The sequence below is a fragment of the Anas acuta genome, chromosome 1 (genome assembly GCF_963932015.1).
Source record: "Anas acuta chromosome 1, bAnaAcu1.1, whole genome shotgun sequence".
In the NCBI taxonomy this organism is placed as follows: Eukaryota; Metazoa; Chordata; class Aves; order Anseriformes; family Anatidae; genus Anas; species Anas acuta.
In genome coordinates, this window is record NC_088979.1 from 145,351,275 (window position 1) to 145,369,303 (window position 18,029).

Genomic DNA, 18,029 nt, shown 5'->3' on the forward strand with positions numbered 1-18,029 from the left:
TTTTTTTTTGGTAAGTCATTGAACTGGGACTTTGGAGGTACGAACTGTTTCCCAGGGATGCCACCCACTTCCTGCGTGATAGGAGGGAGGTCATTACTTGCTCTAGGTCTCAGCTCCCCGACTGGGAAGGATCCTTTCTCCCTCTGTTCTTTCTAACTTGCTTGTTTATATGGATAACTTTGCAGCACAGTAACATCTACTCTCTCTGTGTGCTCACGAGGATGGGTCCTTCTCCCGGCTGGGGCCTCTAGACAGCACCACAAATAACAAATACGGTTTCCCCTTTATGTCTGTCTCCTTCATCTCCATCCATGCTGCAGTGTCTGCAAGGTAAGATTAATGGCTTGGAAGAAAAAAAAGAAATCAGTAAAAACAAAGAACAACTGAGTAAAGGACCAGCAGGTGTGACAAGCTGTGAAATGGGTTTGTTTTTCTCCAGTCCTGCTGGCTGGTGAGCTCACGCAAAGGTATTGCGTTTTGCACGGGAAGGATTTGAGCCTTTACTTTAAGTCAAAGGGTGAACAAAAAGCAGCTTTGTGCATTTACTTTGTGCTAAGCACATTGTGAATATTCTTAGGCACTGCCACAAGGATTAACATCTCTGCATTTTAATGTGCCTTGTGCCGGAATTTAGCTAGAAAGCAGAGCAGGCTGGAACAGGCTCTCCAGGCGGTGCTCTCTGCTAGGTGTCTCTGAAGTGCTATTCAATAGCTTTCTGTTACTCTTTTTCTTCTTATTATTCTTTTTTTTTTTTTCTTTTTCTTCTTTTTCCTTTCACTCCTTCAACAGCTTCTGGAACAAATCCTGGTAGATTTCACCTTTCTGAAATTTACTGTGCTGGACTGTTTTATCTCCAAATACTCTTGCATGGCAATAGTGTATCTATAAAAAAAAAAAAGACATGTGGACAGAAGTATGGAGTTTGGTATTTACTTTGGATCATTAACCTGGTGTGCAAATTTGACTTGATCTCTCTCTCTCTATTTTTTTTTTTAATTCTCCCCTGCCCTTTGTGGAATTTCAGAGCCCGTGAGGAGACACAGCCTTTTGCTGCCTGGCGATCCCAGCAAGAAATGGGAGGCTGATGGATTGCAAACGCACCTGCTTGGTTTAAAACCCAGCCAAACAGATAAGTGCCCTTTTAATTTTCTCACAATAGAGTTTTAGACATACCTGTGCACAAAACACCTCTCTTCACGCTGGTTTTAATTTGGGGAGCGGTCTGTGCGTCACCCTTAAAAATTAATGCTCTGTGTTTCTCCTTTCTGCTGAGAAAAGCCAGATGATAGCAGTGCTTCACACGGGCTGATTAATTAGAGTGAGGTTGCTGCAGCTGAGGGCTCTGGAGGCTGCTGGGGCTCTGGGGAGTGGGGCTGCAGTACCGGGCGATGCTGGTGTGGCCCAGCCCAGCCTGAGGAGCCCTCCGGGACTCATTATTAGGGGTTTAATAACCAGGCTTGGCTGGCTTGATTGAGAAGATGCTTGTGCACTTGGCACGATCTCAGAGAAAGCTAAAGCTGGTGGAAGGAGAGGGCTTTGTACATGTGCTGCTCATATGTGCGTGGAGAAAGCGATAAACCTGCTCCTTCCTGGAGGGGAAATAGCCAGGGAGATGGGACAGAAGCCCTCCGTTATTTTGAGTCTGCACAGTGTGGTATCGTGGGTGAGGGGCAATGGGAAAAGTTCCTGCAGAGCTGGGGGGCATTTGTATCTGTGGGCAGGAAATACAGCACATCTGGAAAATAACTTCTGGCTTCTTAGATGTGCTACTGCCCGTTCACAAACACACTGATACAACTTTTAAATAATGTAAGTAATCTAGAAAATACAGTTCTCGTGTACAGTGTCACTGCAATAGTACACGGCCACGGGGTTGGGGCAAGTATTTGCTAAACCTGTGATGTACAGCATGAGAGTAATGCAAAAATCACTGATGCAGTGTGTTGGAGGCCATGTGTGGCAGGTGAGGACAGGACCCAGATGATTCCAGACCCATCTTGTCTGCTCTAGCGGGGTTAATTAGCATTGTAAAATGTCCACCTGGCTGTTAGGCTAACTACAAACATTTGTTACAGCAAATTAGACTGTGCTAACTGATATGAAATTTGCCTTACCCACCTAAATGAGAGTTTCTTGCTGAGGGCACCAGCCCAGAACCAAGAGAAGCTGGAGGCCGATTCCTTGCCTCAAATTGGCCGAGCACAGCCTGTAGCCTCTGTGTCTTGTCTTTTACTGCTTGGAAATGCAGCTTGTAACACTGCCCGTCCCTGCAGGGAAGGGCCACTGAGTAATGGGGAATGAGAGCCGGGGTGATGAAGCAGGAGGTTGCTGCAGCACAAGGGCTGGATCGAGGTCAGCTTCTGAGATCCCTGGAGTGCCCGAAGTTCTCTCTTTTCTCGGAAAAACTCCTCACCCTTGCTGTTGTTACTGAGAAGGGATTTGTATTAATAGTAGAAACAGCATTTCTGGTATCAGTGACAGCCCTCTACCTTAGAATACACAGCAATACTTATTCTTGGCTCTTCAGTGATCTGATAGTGAAAAGGCTTGGTGTTTGGCGTTGTATTAAGGAACACAGCTAAAGTGAAGCCTTCATGTTAAGGCTATAGCTGGGGTTTGTTCAGGGATGGATGGTAAATTAAAACAGCTTAAACCATTTGTGTATGTCAACTAACAGGGCTCTTCGCTCCTCCAAAATAAATAAATAAAATTGACCCTCAAGGTCTTGATTATTAGGTGTGCAATGTGAAATGTGTTTTTCTGCTGATGTGCCGATATCAACGTTCACCCAAATTAGTTCCCAATAAATTAACCCCTAACCTGGCTAGTTCCATCCAGGGCTGCAAACCTCTCTTTGGGCATCAAAGTTGCATTTGAAAATCATGTCCTAAAGTGTGGCATGTGAGTTTCTCTGTGCTCCTTGGTGGAAGTGGGAGAAAAAGCTGCCAGTCCCTCTCAGGAGCTGTGCTGATATGAGTGTACTATATGCAGCTGTGGTTTATCTGCTGGTTATAGACAGTGGCTGAGGAGGAATCAACAGATCTTAACAGGTTGCTGCAAAAAATCTTGTCCAGGAAAGAAGACCCCCAAATCCCTAACTCTTTCCTTGTCTTACAGGTGAGCCTTGAGGACAGCTGAGAGGCACCATAACTCCTAAATGCATGAGCTTCTTCTGGGATTAGAAGAGCAGCCATGGGGAAAGACAAGAAAAAAGAGGAGGCTGTCTTTCTGAGGAAAAAGATAACTTTGCTGAGGGCTTTCTCGCTTCTCATCGGCAGCATGGTTGGCAGCGGCATCTTTATCTCCCCTAAAGGAGTGCTGAAAAACTCGGGCACTGTGGGCTTCTCCCTGGTGGTCTGGTTTGCCTGCGGGCTCCTTTCAATGTTTGGTGAGTGCGGAGTTGGGGAAGCCTTTGCTTAAGCACCTGGGAGGTGAGGGGAGCCAGCATAATTGTATTATAAATAGCTGGGAGTGGAATGGACCTAAAATTCCCTGTTCTGAATGTAGCAGAAAAAAATGCTTAGTAAGCCTGGGGGTCACCAGGGGCCTTTGCCAGAGTCGGTGGGTGTCTGTCAGAAGGGGTCTGGGTATGACTGCTTCTTCTCAGAGTGAGGAGATGGAGTGGATCAGTTCCTGGTGCCTTTCATTCTTGTTCTTCTGAAAGAATGCAGTTCTCACAGTTACCATGGGTAAAAGCCACAGCTTTTAGTTTCCTTCATTAACTGTATACAAGCACCTTCTTCTCAGAAGTGCTTTAAAGGTGCTGTTAGATGCGCAAGATCTCTCAGCTCTGGGGAGAAATCTGAAGCTTATTTTCAGCGAGTGACTTTAAAGTTCTTCCACTTTTACAACTTGAGGAAAGAAAAAAAAAAGGAAAGAAAAACAAGAAAGGAGAAATACTCCATGTGGATAAAACACCTTGGCACTGTGACATTTAGAAATTGGGATGTTCAGTTGTTAATCTGGCAACAATCGTGGTTCTTGCTCTTTGCATATGCCTACCAGTATTTCACGTGCTGCTGAGCATGGGCTGCGTTACCCTGCATGTGGGATGCAGCTTCTGCATGGCTGTTTGGGGAGTAATATACTTTTGCCTAAGGAAAAATCTTACAGCTTCATGTGAGCAAAGAGTCTCTTTTAACTGAGCAGAGCGATAAGTGATAAGGCATGTGCTGGCCACGTAGCCCAGCCTCCACACTGGGAAGGTTTCTCTCTCTCTGTGGCAGCCTTTGGTAGCTTCTTCTGGCCCGACTGCTCTTTGTTGAGTTGCTGCATTTTGTAGCTGGATCTGTCGGTTTTCTCTTCCCTTTTGTCAGCTTGATGACCTTCTGTGATCATTTTTCTGATGCATTTTTTTTTCCAGGATACTTAAATGGCCTGCTTTCTTTTATGCTTTTTTTTTCTTTTTTTTTTTTTTTTTTTTTTTTTCCCCTTTAAGTGTGGCTCTGTAGCCTGACTTCAGCAAAACACTTACATACAAGCTTTACGCATGTAAATAAACCCACTGGAATAAATGAGAGGGGGGCTCTGCCTGCATCCAAGACTTTGGACAGGGATTCAGCACAAATTCGCCAGCAGAGAGGCAGGAAAACCCTCACCAGTGGCATGATCTGAATGATCTCCATGGGAGTAGGAGGCACAGGCGGAGGTGTCAAGGTTTCTCTCCATTTGCCTGGAAGTTTTAAAGCTGTCTCCTCAGGCTCACCTTGCTCTGCAGTGCCAGGTTCATGATTTCTATCGGTAGCAGGTCTCCCTTCTCAGACATGTCCTTCCAGGTCCTCTCTCTGGGGACTTCAAATGAAGATGTGAAGGTGCAAGATAGGGACACAGGAATGTGGTTCATGATCAGAGATGTGATCAAAACAGTCAGGACAGCCGCTGGTGGTGAGCTGAGTGCTGCAGCCACCCTGTGAGCACCGTTACACCAAGCTGAGAGGGGAGATGAGAGAACATGAACCTCCAAGACGTTTGTCAAAGGATGTCTCTCTAAGTTTAGTGCAGTGTTTCTCCCACACAGCCTTCCACACAGCTCCCCTGGACAAGTTACATCATTAACCAGGCAACAAAATTTCCTTCCTTCTGACAAAACAGTGAACTTTCTTCTAAACACACTAGAATAAGGAAAAGAGTGGTTCTGCTTTTCTTCCTCTAGTTCACCACTTCTTTTAAACAGACTCTGTCAATTCCTGGAAGTCATACAGAAAAGAGTATCCAAGGGATGATTTACTCAGTTCATTTATACCTGAACTTTTCCAGGTGCCTTGTGTTATGCAGAGCTTGGAACAAGGATCACCAAGTCTGGAGGACATTATATCTACATTTTGGAGACATTAGGGCCTCTACCAAGTTTCTTATTTCTGTGGGCTGAGTTTTTTGCTATCAGGTAAGAGATTTTGTCTGTTTGCCCTTTGCTGGATATTCTGATTTATTTAAAAAAATATTTATTTAATTTGTGGTTCCAGGCAAAAGTCTAAGCAGTTTATAAAGGAAAAAGGGAAAAAATCTGAAAAACTTTTAAAGACTTTCAGTAATAAAAGGAAGAAGACAGACTGAGTAAACAGTTACATGTGTTCAGTGTGATTTGTACTTGAGGAATATCTCTCTTTTCCCCTGGCAGCTCTGGTATCATCCAAGAACTGTGATATATTTTTGGTGACAGGGAGCAGATGCCAGGTTCATTTCAGATCTTCTTATTCTATTGTGAAACTTCTCACATTCTTCCGTGGAAAAAACTTTCTGGCTTAGCCCTGGGTTAAATAATAACTTAGAAAATTGTAAATGACTTTTCTTTCCACCTGAAAAAGGAAAATCCTCCCCTTCCAGCAGCCTGTCCTCCATGTATGTTGGGATGAAGTAGGACACACGAACCACACAGCTTTGCTCTGTATGATTAATCTCAACTTTTGCTTTCAAGCTAAGAATTAACCTTTTTTGCAGCATGTGCCTTTTAACCCATTTGCTGAGAAAAAACAATGAAAAAGACTCTATGGGATCCACGTTGTGGAGCAGGATTAGGCTGGGTGGGAAGCTTCCACCCAGCTATTTTTGGTTGTCTGTGGACCAAAATTTGATGCTGTGCTTGGTTCCCCTCGCCAGGCCTGCCAACAGCGCCGTGGTTTCGCTGGCGTTCGGGCGCTACCTGCTGGAGCCTTTTTTTGCCCCCTGTGCAGCCCCTGTTCCTGCCGTGAAGCTTGTCTCTCTCCTGGGGTACTGTAAGTACACCTTCACGCCACTGCCAGCCTCGGGGCCTCTCTGCCCAGGACCTGGGGTGCCTACAGGGCTTTATCTTCTGGGACTGGGGTCCTGTGCTGCCTCCTTGGCCACTCAAAGCTTCCTGCTCCAGGGAGCTGCTCCGGGGCCCCGGCATTTGCCGAGAAGGGGCAAGGGCATCCCTGTTGTCTAGCTGGAGCCCAGGATCCTGAGGGGATGGTGCCGAGTACAAGGGTAGAAACTATTCACGTGTAATTGCACAAAGGCTGCCTGGTTTGAGGCCACAAGGCTTTTGTAGGCCTCACGTGCTGCACCCAGCCATGAAAGCACCCTGCCTGCTGTCTCTCACCCTGAACACCCTCTGTAACATCCCCCGGGCAGGGAGCATTCCCGGATTTATTTATTTTCTTCCCCTGCGTGTGTCGAGCATGGGCTGCAGCGGTGTGGTCTCCTCTCCAGACGCGGTCCTCACCCTCAACTCCTGGAGCGTCTCCTGGAGCGCCCGGCTGCAGACAGCCCTCTCCATCGTCAAGCTGCTGGCACTCGCGCTCATCATCGTGCCGGGGATGATGCTGCTGGCACAGGGTAGGTGCGTGGCCGACGGAGGGTGCTCGAGGGAGAGGGGCAGTTGGCTTCAAGCTGTGTCACCTCGCTGGGTCCGATGCTTCTGGCTCAGCTCTGCTTTCTTCAAACTTTTTCTTTGGGATTGAACCCACCCAGGGTGAAGCAGGCACCCACCTCTGCTGATGCCTTCCTTCCTGCAGCCAGCCCATTGTCAGCGTGGCTCCAAACCCTTCCAAAGCAGCACAAAGGCAAGGGATAGCAGGGACATGTAACAGCATCCCCTGGTGTCCTGAGCCTGTCACAGCTGTGCAAGGAGCCCCCAGCCCCCAGCTGAGCCTTGGTAACTGCATCTCTAACTGTCCTGTGGCTTCAGCTGATGCTTTTAACCTCCTAATGGAGATGGGCAGTAAGGCAGTAAACTGGCAATGGACTCATGCAGGATTTCATGTTCACGTGCAGAGGAAAAAAAATACAACAAAAACCCTACCAGTGGTATCTTCTGGGATTGATACGGGAGTGTTGGCTTTAATCCAAGCCTCAGTCAGTAGAAAAGCCCCTGGCATTCCCACCCAAGGGATGAAGCCCGCTATGGCTTCACACTATTTCCTTCCTCTGCAGAGGGAACAACAGAGGCAGTAGGCTCAACATTTGTGTTTCTTTCTGATGTTTGGAGCTGGCTCCTTTGAACATGCAAAAAACCCCCTCAGGCGGGCAACACTTCTGAAATGAAGGACTGCCCTGCGGCTAGAAATCCTGAGCCATTATTGTTAGGAATGCCTTCAAATGACAATCTGGAGCCCTGGCACCTGTCCTCCGGCAAGAAGGATAAGTGCTGGTGACATCTGGAGAGAGAATCCGTGGAGAGATCCCAGTATGTCAGGTTGTGTTTAATGTGACTCGTGGGGGACTCTAAATCACTCATGAATATATTGCAGACAGTAAATTCTTTTTGTGTCACATCACTTATCGGCAGTCGTTTTAGAATACAGAAAGATTGCCCCAATAGGCCCACTTCCATTTTCCAGTTTAACTTTTTTTTAAGTCCATTTTCTTTTTGATTTAGTTTTTTGTGCTTGTTTTTAAATCAGTTTGCCTCACTCTCCAGCCTTTCTCTGTTTTCTTTAGTCACACTCCTGTCCTTTCCTCTGCCACTGCCTTCCCCTTGACTCACATTTCTTAAAGAGACTTTCTGGGCTAGCTTTTCACACCTGGATGCCCAAGTCTCATCTCAGAGCTCCTCGCAGAGGCATCTCTGTGGATGTGGCCTGATTTTCTCCATGTGCTCCATGTCATTTCATCCTTTTCCTGGAGAGACACAACTGCATGAGTAGTTTGTCACTTTGATATGAAAAGACACTGTGATATGGAAAACTGAACATAGATGTGGAATCCAAACTTTGTGGCACTTGGATTTCAAAATGTTAGAAATATAACTGCTTGTGACTGCCTTCTTCCTTCAAATGAGAGGCCATTAGGTGTTTTTCCTTTTTTTTTTTTTTTTTTTTTTTTTTGTTTGATATAGAATATACCTCACAACCAGTATCCTGACTTGGATATTTTTGCTGCCTCTAGTTTTTATTATTGCTTTTGCTTTGCTCCCTGTGTCCCCAGCTCCCCTCCTGCAGGGCCGTTCCCGTGCTGGCTGCCTCCCCCCTGGTTCCCATGCTCTGCACAGCGTGGGGCCGGGGTCAGCAAGCTGGTGGGGCCGGGGGGAGCGCGGCAAGAGCCGGATTTGCTGCCTCACTGGCTGCACCACATCAAAAAAGAGCGAGCGTCCAGCTGCTGGTGGCGTGAGGAGGAGGGGGTCAACCTGGGAAATCGGTTTGAGGCTGAAAAAAAGGATGGGAGAACTTCGTGTCCCCACAGTCTCCCATGTCCACAGCAGGCACTGTCTGAGGGAGAAACAGACGCTGCCGTGAAATTTCTCCAGTAGCTGGTCAGGAGATAGATTTATTCTGTCACTGTGTGTGCAGCTTACATGTCAGCACAGCACCACCAATTAAAGCACTGAAACAAATCCAAATGCCTGGCTCCAGGGAAGTCCCAGCCGCTCCTCCCAGGTTTGGGCAGGATGTTAGCCCGTGGGAAGGAAGTCCACCCCTGACGTTTCCCTGCTCTGTATCTGTTGCTTATCTCTTCCGTAGGCCACACTGAAAACTTCCAGGATGCTTTTGACAAGCAGTCGCTGGTCCCGGACAAGCTGCCCTTGGCTTTTTACGCGGGCATGTTCGCCTACTCGGGCTGGTAGGTGTGACAGGAGGGCACCCGGCGGGCGGCACGTTGCGTCGGCTCCTGGCTCGACCTCTCTCCTTGTGTCTCCCCGCTGTGCAGGTTTCAGACCAGCTTTGTGCGGGAGGAGTTGGTCAGACCTGAACGGTAAGGCTGGGAGAAGCTGGTGGCTCTAGTGTGCCAGCCTCTGGGGTACCACTGCTTCCCCTACTGCTGGCAAACAGCATGGGAAGAAATAAGTCTGTGGGCTCACCTAACCAGTGCCAGCTGCAATCTGCAGCAATGCGATGAAAAACAAAGGGGGAACAGCTTGTTCATTGTGGGCCTCTCTTCCCCTTTCTTGTAGAAACATCCCCTTGGCTGTCATTGTGTCTGTGATCACCGTCATTGTGGGGTACATGCTCACCAATGTCTCCTATTACACTGTCCTGGGAACACAAGATGTTCTGGCTTCTCCAGCTGTGGCTGTGGTGAGTCGTCACCCCTACTGATATCTTTCTTTAGTGTGGTCAGCTTCTGCTGAGGGGGTGGTTATGGCAAGGGTCTAGGAGATGGTTTTCCTAATGAAATGCTTTCTTGCTTTGTTATTTCTCTGGATTATGGGACAACAGTAACTTCTAGTCTTTCCTAAATGATAATGTAAAAAAAGCTGCAGATGACAGTAGAAAAGGCAAGATTTATGAGTTATATTCTACTCCTGCAACGGACGAAGTCTTTTTCCTCTTGAATCTGATGTCATCTAGAGATCCCCACGTGTTTCTGCAGTCACGCTTGCTTTTCCCCCAGAGTTTTGTGCAGCGGGCCTGCAGAAGCCTTATCTCAGTGGTCCCGGTCCTTGTCGCGCTGTCCTGCTTTGGAACCATGAATGGAGGAATCCTCACCTTTTCAAGGTCAGATCTCTGAGATGTTAACTTTTTTTTTTTTTTTGGCTTACTGACTCAGAGGAAACACCAGTAACCTGTGCACCTGTCAATCCTTTTGATGGCACTTTAACCACTCCTGTGGGAAAATCAAGGCCTTTGACTCCCAGTGTGTAAACTACAGGACACCATTGGCTGTCTAAGGGTCTCCCCTTCCTTTTTCTGGCCAGGTCTAAACTATCTATGGCTGGTCATAAAAACAAGATATATTTTTTTAACCTCTCCTCCCGTCCCCTCATTTTAAAGTGAAATGTCAATGTTTCTGGGGAACTATGAGCTTTGTTGACACTGGCAGCTGCTCAGTGAAATGGAGCCATCTTTTGCTGGCTTCGCCCAGATGCTTTGCTGCAGGGCACAGGGTCCCCCTCTGCTGTGAGAATCTCTGGCCAAAAGCAAGTGCTCCCTGGGGGACTTTCCTTTGAGTTCACTGAAAAGTTATCATGGCCAGACCACTCCCAAAGCAATAGTCAAGGCTCAACTTTGTTCCGTGAAAAAAACATCTTGCCAGCTCCACTGGCTACTGCACTGCGTGTCCTTGTGGGAGCCTTGAAACCGGAGAGGAGGGCAGAGCTCATGGAGAAGTGTGTTGTCCTGTCCCTGGGGAGCCCAGCAAACTCTCTGGGGCCAGCTCCATTTCACAGCTCTGACTGCAAAAGGAAAAATCAGTTGATTTGAAAGGGATCTTTCACAGCGCAGGAGCTAATGAGTTATGTGATCCGCTACCTTCACGTCCTGCGTTGAATATGGCGGGGAGAATCCCCCCACTTAACTCCTCCAGATAGCAATTTTATTGGAGGGTGGGAAGTCCCCGGAGGTTCTTCACGTCCCTGTCATCCTTCTCTCCCCCTTCCTGGCATCATTAACATAATGACTGCAGAAAGGCCCTATAAACAGTGATGGGGCCTCCCTGGCTGCTGGCCAGCCACACCCCAGCAAAACCACAGAGACAGCAATAAAACCAGTTATATACTCATGCCCCAGCTGCTTTGGGCTCTGTTCCAGCCCAGCTGATGCTCTGGCATAGTTTGTGGATATTAAGTTTATAAAATTGGATGCAATGCCTTCTCCCTAATTGCCCTTTCACGATTCAAAGAAGGGATGGAGGCAAGAAGCTCTTCGCTGTCGTTTTGTAGCTGGCCCTGTGTGTAGCTGGCCTCCCTGGAGGACAGTAAGCTATATTGTTCAACAACTGGCCAGAGGCTTGAAAACCCTCTCTTCTTTGAGGAGCTTGTGCTGCATTTATATCTCTATATAGTTTATATATCCATCTATATCTATGCATATATGTTTTATCCCTGGCCTGTTGGGCCCTCCTGGGTGTTAAGCCCAGTCTCCTGTTGGGATGACAGTCACCTTTTGTGAACTCCCCAGCTTCTCTTACAAAGACCTGAGGTCTGTGACCCCTCTACCTCCTACTGCTTTGTTTCTCTTTCCAGCCTGACCTCATTCATGGTCGCTCTGGACTTGCCCAAAGATCTCTGCTAATGGGCCACCTGTGGGGACAGTACCAGCAGTGGGCTCTGTGCTGAGCTAATTGGTGCTTGGACAACTATGCAAAATTAATCTTTGGAGACTTTTTTTTTTTTTTTTTTTTTTCTAAATCCTCTAAAAAGTGTGTGAGTGTAGAACTGTGGCCTTAAAGAGCAGATGTGTGGGTGGAGTGCATTGTGGCCTCTGGTCAGTCCTGCTATGGGTCTCTTCATGTCTAGTGTGACTATGGGGTGCTGATGAATAGGGCTCCCTGTCTTTTTCTAGGACACTGTTTGTGGCTTCCAGGGAAGGGCAGTGGCCTCCTCTCTTCTCCATGATCCACATTCGAAGACATACTCCTCTTCCTGCTGTCATGTTAATGGTAAGGGGATCTGCCTGTCTGACATGCCCTCTTCTTGCAGTCTTGGCTTTCTTGTTTGGTCTGGCAATCTGCAAAGACTGGAGAAGCTGAGGAGCTTTAAAGGGTATCGAGACACTAAGTGAGCTTCCAAAAAATGAAGAAAGTGGAACACTGGAAATGGCTGTAAATTATTAGGTCCCCTTGTACAAGTAGTGAGGTCTGAACCCTGCTGCCCCAAAGTCCCTGCCTTATTGCCTTGAACGTGTTCTTTCGAAGTATTGTCCCCACCATCTGCCACAGTTACTGCTTGATGTTTGTTATCATCTCCCCCAGGCTTTGGCTAGTTGGAAAACTGAAATTCCCAGGTTCAGTGGAAATCCAGAAAATGAGCATTTGTGGAGAGGCTCTCAGGTTTGGGTTGCAGTTGATCTCCATTGCTCCTTTCTGTAGCACATTGCAATTTTGTATTTGGGACTTTTGCTGGGAATCTTCAGTCTATGACAGGGTTTTGTAACACATTCGGTAACCTCAGAAATGTTGGGGCTGTGAAGTAGCTGCCTGTGATTGCAGGGGTCTAGAGGAGATGATCCGTGTAAGCTTTCCCAGTCTGAGGACTGCAGTAAGGCATTAATGACTGTATTTCATCTTCACAATGCTCAGTTCCCTTTGGTTACAACCATGGTGTGTATCGGAGATATCTACCATCTAATGAACTTCTTCAGCTTTTCCCGATGGCTCTTCATAGGATTAGCCACCCTTGGGCTCATTGTCCATCGCTGCCGTCACCCGGAGCTGCAGAGCCCGTTCAAGGTAACACATGGCGTGTGTCTGACAGCCAGAGTCACCTGTGCCAATCTATTTTTCCTTTTTCCTTTTTCTTTTTTCCTTTTTCCTTTTTCCTTTTTCCTTTTTCCTTTTTCCTTTTTCCTTTTTCCTTTTTCCTTTTTCCTTTTTCCTTTTTCCTTTTTCCTTTTTCCTTTTTCCTTTTTCCTTTTTCCTTTTTCCTTTTTCCTTTTTCCTTTCTTTTCTCTGTCTTCATATCCGCTGCTAAGAATTAGAGCATTGCATGGCTGTGGTTGCCTTTAGGCTCCAAGGGCCCTCAATCCCTTTTGCTCAGTAAGGCATGTGGGGAGCTGCTCAGGTTGGCTGATGTACCCAAATGGCCAGATTCAGTAAATCCTGTAAAAACAGTTCTATGTGGTGTCATCACCTGCAGCCAAAGGTGTTGGCAGCCTGCTCCAGGGTACAAGGTATCGTGCTGGGAGCTGATAGATGTGCAGGTCCCATGCTCATCTCTCCTGAGCTGCAAGGGGAACCCTTCCTGGATGTGATTTCAGTGGTAGGTAAGTCTCAGCCCTGGCTGAGAAGCAGAAGGCTGTCAGGCTTGGGGGAAAAGGGAATTACCAGAGGAGTCCTGGGACTAAACCTGACTTACAGGGAATTGTCTCCTGGCCCAAAAATACTGTGCAGCGTAAAGCAGCTTGAGCACAACTCAGGGCCATTACAGACCCTGAGGATGTGCACCGTGTGCGTGTATAACACAAAGCATTTCCTTCAGCCACAGCTAGCAGCAGCTAGTGGATGGTGTGGCCCCTAGAGAAGGGCCTGCCCTCCTGCATGGGGAGGTGAAGGGCTCAGTGAGCCTACACCCGTATGTGACTGCTGTGGGATGCTGACTGTGCTAAGCACAAGGGTGTGAGGAGCTGCCTGATGCATGCCACATCCAGATGTGTGCACATGTACAGCTCCAGCACGTTTGGGATGCACTGGACCCATGGACATAAGCATCAAGAGGCATTAAAAGTGGGCAGAGGGAAGCGGGGAGGCGAAGGAGATTCAATTCCCTGCTCCTCACGGGGCAGCTTGTCCCCTTGTGCCTTTCTCTGGCCTCCTGCTGGGCCCCTCTGGTGGCTGCTGGGGTCTCTGCTCATGGGAAGCAGCCGGTCCCCTGTGTCAGCGGGGGAAGCTGGCGCGGCTTTCGCAGCCCCTGCTGTGCTTGGGACACCTCTCCCACTGCCGGATCATCTGCATTTGGCCGGGGCTGTGCTCATCGTGTGCACAGTTTGTTCCCCTCTCTGGTTGCGCCTGCTTGGTGTCTCCAGCCAGTTCCTGTGGAGGAGAGGAGACCTCCAAGGCCACAGGCACTGGGCAGCTGATCAGCAAAAAACTCAGGGGAAAGAAACGCTTTCCACCACTCCCAGGGCTCCTCCCCAAGCCGAGCGAGGCCTGATGCGAAGTTTGGGGTAATTTTTCTTCTTGGTCTTTGCTGGAGACAGTGTGTTTAGCAGAGACCTTGAAGCTTCCCAGCCTGTTGGCTGGCTGTGCTCATGCACTCACCCAGAACCAGATTTTTTAATAAGCTTTAATTTTTTATTTTAAACCAGCCAACCAGCCCGCTTGGGAGAAGCTTATTAGTTGATAGCACTGGTGATATTTTCAGTTTCTGGGAGCGTGCCCCATTTTGTTTTAGATAGAGGTTTAGGTTTTTAACGCTTCCGAAGAACAGATTAAATGAGTGAGGGAAATGCAAGCAGTTTGGCTGTCTCTTCCTCCCTCCCCCCAGATTTTATGCCCACTTCAAACCCAAAGTCCAGTCATCTGCAACAGCGAAGGAGTGAATGTGATGTGTGCATGTGCTGCTCTCCAGTGGTCAAAAATATTTCTTCTTCTGACACTAGCCTGCTTACAGAGAACAAATAATAAAAAAGGCGAGTGGCTGTGCTGGTAATATCCCCCCCCACAGCATTTTCAGTTAAAAATGGTAAGAAAACACCAGGAAGAGGAGCGAGCAGCCCCCTCACGCACCTCTCACGCAGATGTGCAGTGTGAATGTACGCACGTAGGAGACCCTGGCAAGGGATGCTCCGGCTGGAAAGGCAGCAGGAGCACGCGAGTTTGGTGGCTGGCTGGGTGCCATCACTAGAGCAACTGATCTCTTTCAGCTCGGCACGGTCAGCATCCAAAATGAGGTCCTCACCCTAGGTGAGATCAGCAGCTCCTTTATCAGCTATGGTGAGGAGTAACTTGGCTTGCTTGGATCTAGGGACTAAGGGAGTGTTTCACAGCTTATTTGTTACGGTCTTCCAAATTACTCTCTGGATAATACAGATAAGTTGGCTCACCCAACAAGGTGAGGCTGACGTGCTGAGAGCCACTTTGGTCTTTCATCAGGGTGTCATTGAAAATCATGTTCTTGATGCAAGTGCTATGGAGTTGAGTGTCTGGTTTATCCTGTTTCGGTCACTACAGGTCTCAGGCGAGCTGGAGGCATCTCAAAATGAGTCACAAGTGTTATGGCCAAAGAACGGCTTGTTTCTAAGGGCTTCTGCTCATGGGTTCAGATTTTCCACTAGCAGTTGCCACAGGTGGCAAGCTTAGGGGTGTGTGGACATGCACATGTGCTGTACGTTCACAGAGCAGTGAGGTCTGGTTCACTTCTCCCTGGCTTGGTGTCTTGTTGCAAATGAGGTGAGGTTTATATCACAGAATTTCTAGGTTGGAAGAGACCTCTAGATCATTGAGTCCAACCTCTGACCTCAGTGCACATGAGGTGAGGATTATATCAATGCACATAGAGGAAGGCATGCGCCTCTCAGGGCACACTGGGCTCCCAGGGTGATACAGGTAAACTTTTCTTCTGTGCATCCTACTCGTTCACAACTGATTGTACAGAAATAGTGCACAGGACAGATATATGACTTTTCTCATCTTCTTTAACATGGGAAAGAGAATACAGTGTGTGCTGGCATGTATGAAGGCTGATCAGTTTTGCCTGAGCATCCTCTGTGTTCTTTTCCCCAGGTCCCCCTCTTCATTCCCGTCTCTTTTACCATCATCTGCCTCTTCACGGTGGCCATGTCTTTCTACTCGGACCCTGTAAACATTAGCATCGGATGCACCATGGTGTTAAGTGGCTTTCCAGTCTACTACCTCGTAATCCACAGGCAAATGTCAAACCGCTGCCGTAGCCTGCTTTGTAAGTATGCACTTGGGTTGCGGTATCCTGGACCCAAGCACGCTCGGCGTAGGGATGTTGGTTTGCTGCCAGTGCTCATCTCCAACACAAATTGCTCCGTGAACAACAGACCTCGTGGAACCTCAGTCACGATCCCTGTCACCCCTTCCCTGCCCTTCCTGGGATGTGGCCTCCACGGCCAAAAAGAAGGGGCAGGCTGTGCTGTGGGGGGCTGGCCTGGCTCATGAATGCACTGATAAACCAGCTTCATGTGTTATTTTAGAAAAGGCAGGGCTGAGGTCTACCAACAGGGGGAACCAAGAGGATCACTTTTGCTATCATATCTTTATCATATCTGTGTGATCAGCACCTCTGTCAAATCTGGCTGAAACTGAGCAAAAAGATCAAAAGTGAGTATGGAGAGATTGAGAGTCCTGTAACCCCATGCACAAACACATTTGCTGAAAGGCTGGGGAGAGGACTGATAGGAAAAGATGATGCAGCCTGCAGGCTGCTTGGTGATGGAACAGCTTGTCTAACAGTACAGATTTGGGCACAGATGTGGGTGTGTAAATGAAAGATACCTTCTCTCCATGGCACAGATTTAGCTTGGGTGTAGCCCTGGTGGCACAACTACAATGACTTACTCTGAAACAAGAGCCCTGTTTCGATTTTAGTTTATAACTTCAATTGTGAATCTTGATTTCTTTGGATTTGGTGTTGTGCTGAGGTGTACTGGTAACCAGTGAACCGGGAAAAAAAAGTATAGTAAGAAAGAAAACAGATACAGTGATCTGCTAATATAAAATGCTACAGCAATCAGTGTTGATGCTCTGATTTTCATCCCCAGTTTAAGATATCCTTCAGATTAAACTTTCTTTGTTTTTCTTCCCTTCAGATTATGTTACGCAGAAGCTGCAGTTACTGCTGGAAGTAGTTCAACAAGAAATCAAGACGTACTGAGGAAACCATCATAACTTAAAGGAGAAGATGAAATCTACTTACTCCATTTCTGATACCTTTGATCCTACAAAAAGCAGGCCACGCTCTTATTCTTTTGATCAGTGCAAATGAGGATGAACCTGAGCCAAAACGTTGCTGCAAGCAGTCCTAAGCTTGCCAGTCAGGATCTGGATGAGTGTGTCACATCTGCTTCTGCCCTTTTCTTTTTTAGCAGAACAATCTAGTTCTTTGAAATGAGCTTTCTTTGCCTGCAAAGTGTCTTTGAAGAAAAGATCTTAATTTTGTGGCCCGGCCCAGCCCAGTCCTCAGCAAAATATCTACTATTTTTAATTTCCTAACTTGGCAAACAGAGGAAAAGATCCTACTGCAGAACTACCGAAGAGCCCAGCCACATGGAAGCCAAACACAGGTTTCAAACTGAAGCTTTGTAGTAGTTAAGGGAAATGGTGCTGTGAAGAAGCTTTATAAAGGGAAATGGACGAGGAGAGCAAATTAGAAATAAGGTAGATGAACTGGAAAGTAGGAGGCGGGAGACTAAAACTTCATTCACCAGGAAGAACAAATCATTGACAAAGTGAAGTCAGAATGTTTTGCTTTGATAATTGTATAAGGAAAATAAATTTATTTTGCTTATACAATAATGCTTCGGTTTTGAATTTTATTTTTCTGAATTGATGTTTCAAAATGTACTGACACAGTGAAAAACAAAAAAAAAAATCTAAATACCCACAAGAATAGGACAGGGTAAATTCTGATTCCTCACCTGGTACTACTAATGAAGTTGAAAAATTGAGATTTTGGCCCAACTCCAGTGAAACACAATTCTCCTGCAGGAGGACAAGATCACTGATGAGTCTTGGGCAGATTCCTTCATAAGCACATCTTTTGGTGCTGTAAGAAGACATTCAAGACTTCATGTCTGAGCTTTAACTTTAAATCTACAGTCAAATGACTTGCTGAATTGATACACAAATGCTCACGTGAACCATTGCCATCAGAAATGTTTCTGTTGTTGGGTTATTTTGGATTACATTATTAATGTTGCAAAGTTATGTCCAGATAAAAGAGAAATTAACACTTAAGTGATTGGAAATAGTTGATCTTCTCCTAAAAGATCAGAAGTAGCATACAGGGCATTGGCTGATGGCCCCTGAAGAGAGGAAGAGCAGAATGTGAAGCATTTTTAACCTTTTGTATCAAGCATTTATGTACTTAGAAAACTAAGTAGCATTTACAAAACCAATGTAATCTACCAAAACTTGTAAAATGCACTATCAAGATTTGGAAATAAATAATTAGGACTTTTTTTTAAGCAATTGGGAATTATTATTCTTGTTAAGACCGCTTCTGTTCTTGT

The 18,029-nt window shown here is 46.9% G+C and overlaps 1 protein-coding gene across 3 annotated transcripts; it reads left to right on the top strand.

Moving 5' to 3' along the window:
* Window positions 1–85: 85 nt before the first annotated feature.
* Window positions 86–17,982, top strand: LOC137845843 (cystine/glutamate transporter-like). Of its 3 annotated transcripts, none has more exons than XM_068663336.1 (14): window positions 87–330; window positions 1,025–1,129; window positions 3,116–3,388; window positions 5,257–5,383; window positions 6,097–6,212; window positions 6,670–6,795; window positions 8,919–9,018; window positions 9,106–9,150; window positions 9,350–9,473; window positions 9,790–9,893; window positions 11,679–11,775; window positions 12,415–12,564; window positions 15,556–15,730; window positions 16,608–17,982. In XM_068663336.1, the coding sequence occupies exons 3-14, from the start codon at window positions 3,193–3,195 to the stop codon at window positions 16,670–16,672; spliced, it is 1,425 nt and encodes a 474-aa protein (XP_068519437.1). In that variant the 5' UTR covers window positions 87–330; window positions 1,025–1,129; window positions 3,116–3,192; the 3' UTR covers window positions 16,673–17,982. The 3 variants fall into 3 exon arrangements, 2 of the variants coding, with proteins under 2 accessions (XP_068519437.1, XP_068519447.1); XM_068663346.1 differs by having other exon boundaries at window positions 1,025–1,125; window positions 3,114–3,388; XR_011090296.1 differs by having other exon boundaries at window positions 86–330; window positions 1,025–3,388; window positions 12,477–12,564.
* Window positions 17,983–18,029: the final 47 nt, after the last annotated feature.

Excerpts from the sequence above, each read along its gene's own strand:
- LOC137845843 (XM_068663336.1), top strand. The coding sequence starts at position 3,193 with ATGGGGAAAGACAAGAAAAAAGAGGAGGCTGTCTTTCTGAGGAAAAAG. Across the intron at positions 9,151-9,349 it reads GAGTTGGTCAGACCTGAACG|AAACATCCCCTTGGCTGTCA; the intron begins GTAAGGCTGGGA and ends CCTTTCTTGTAG. Across the intron at positions 15,731-16,607 it reads CCGCTGCCGTAGCCTGCTTT|ATTATGTTACGCAGAAGCTG; the intron begins GTAAGTATGCAC and ends TCTTCCCTTCAG.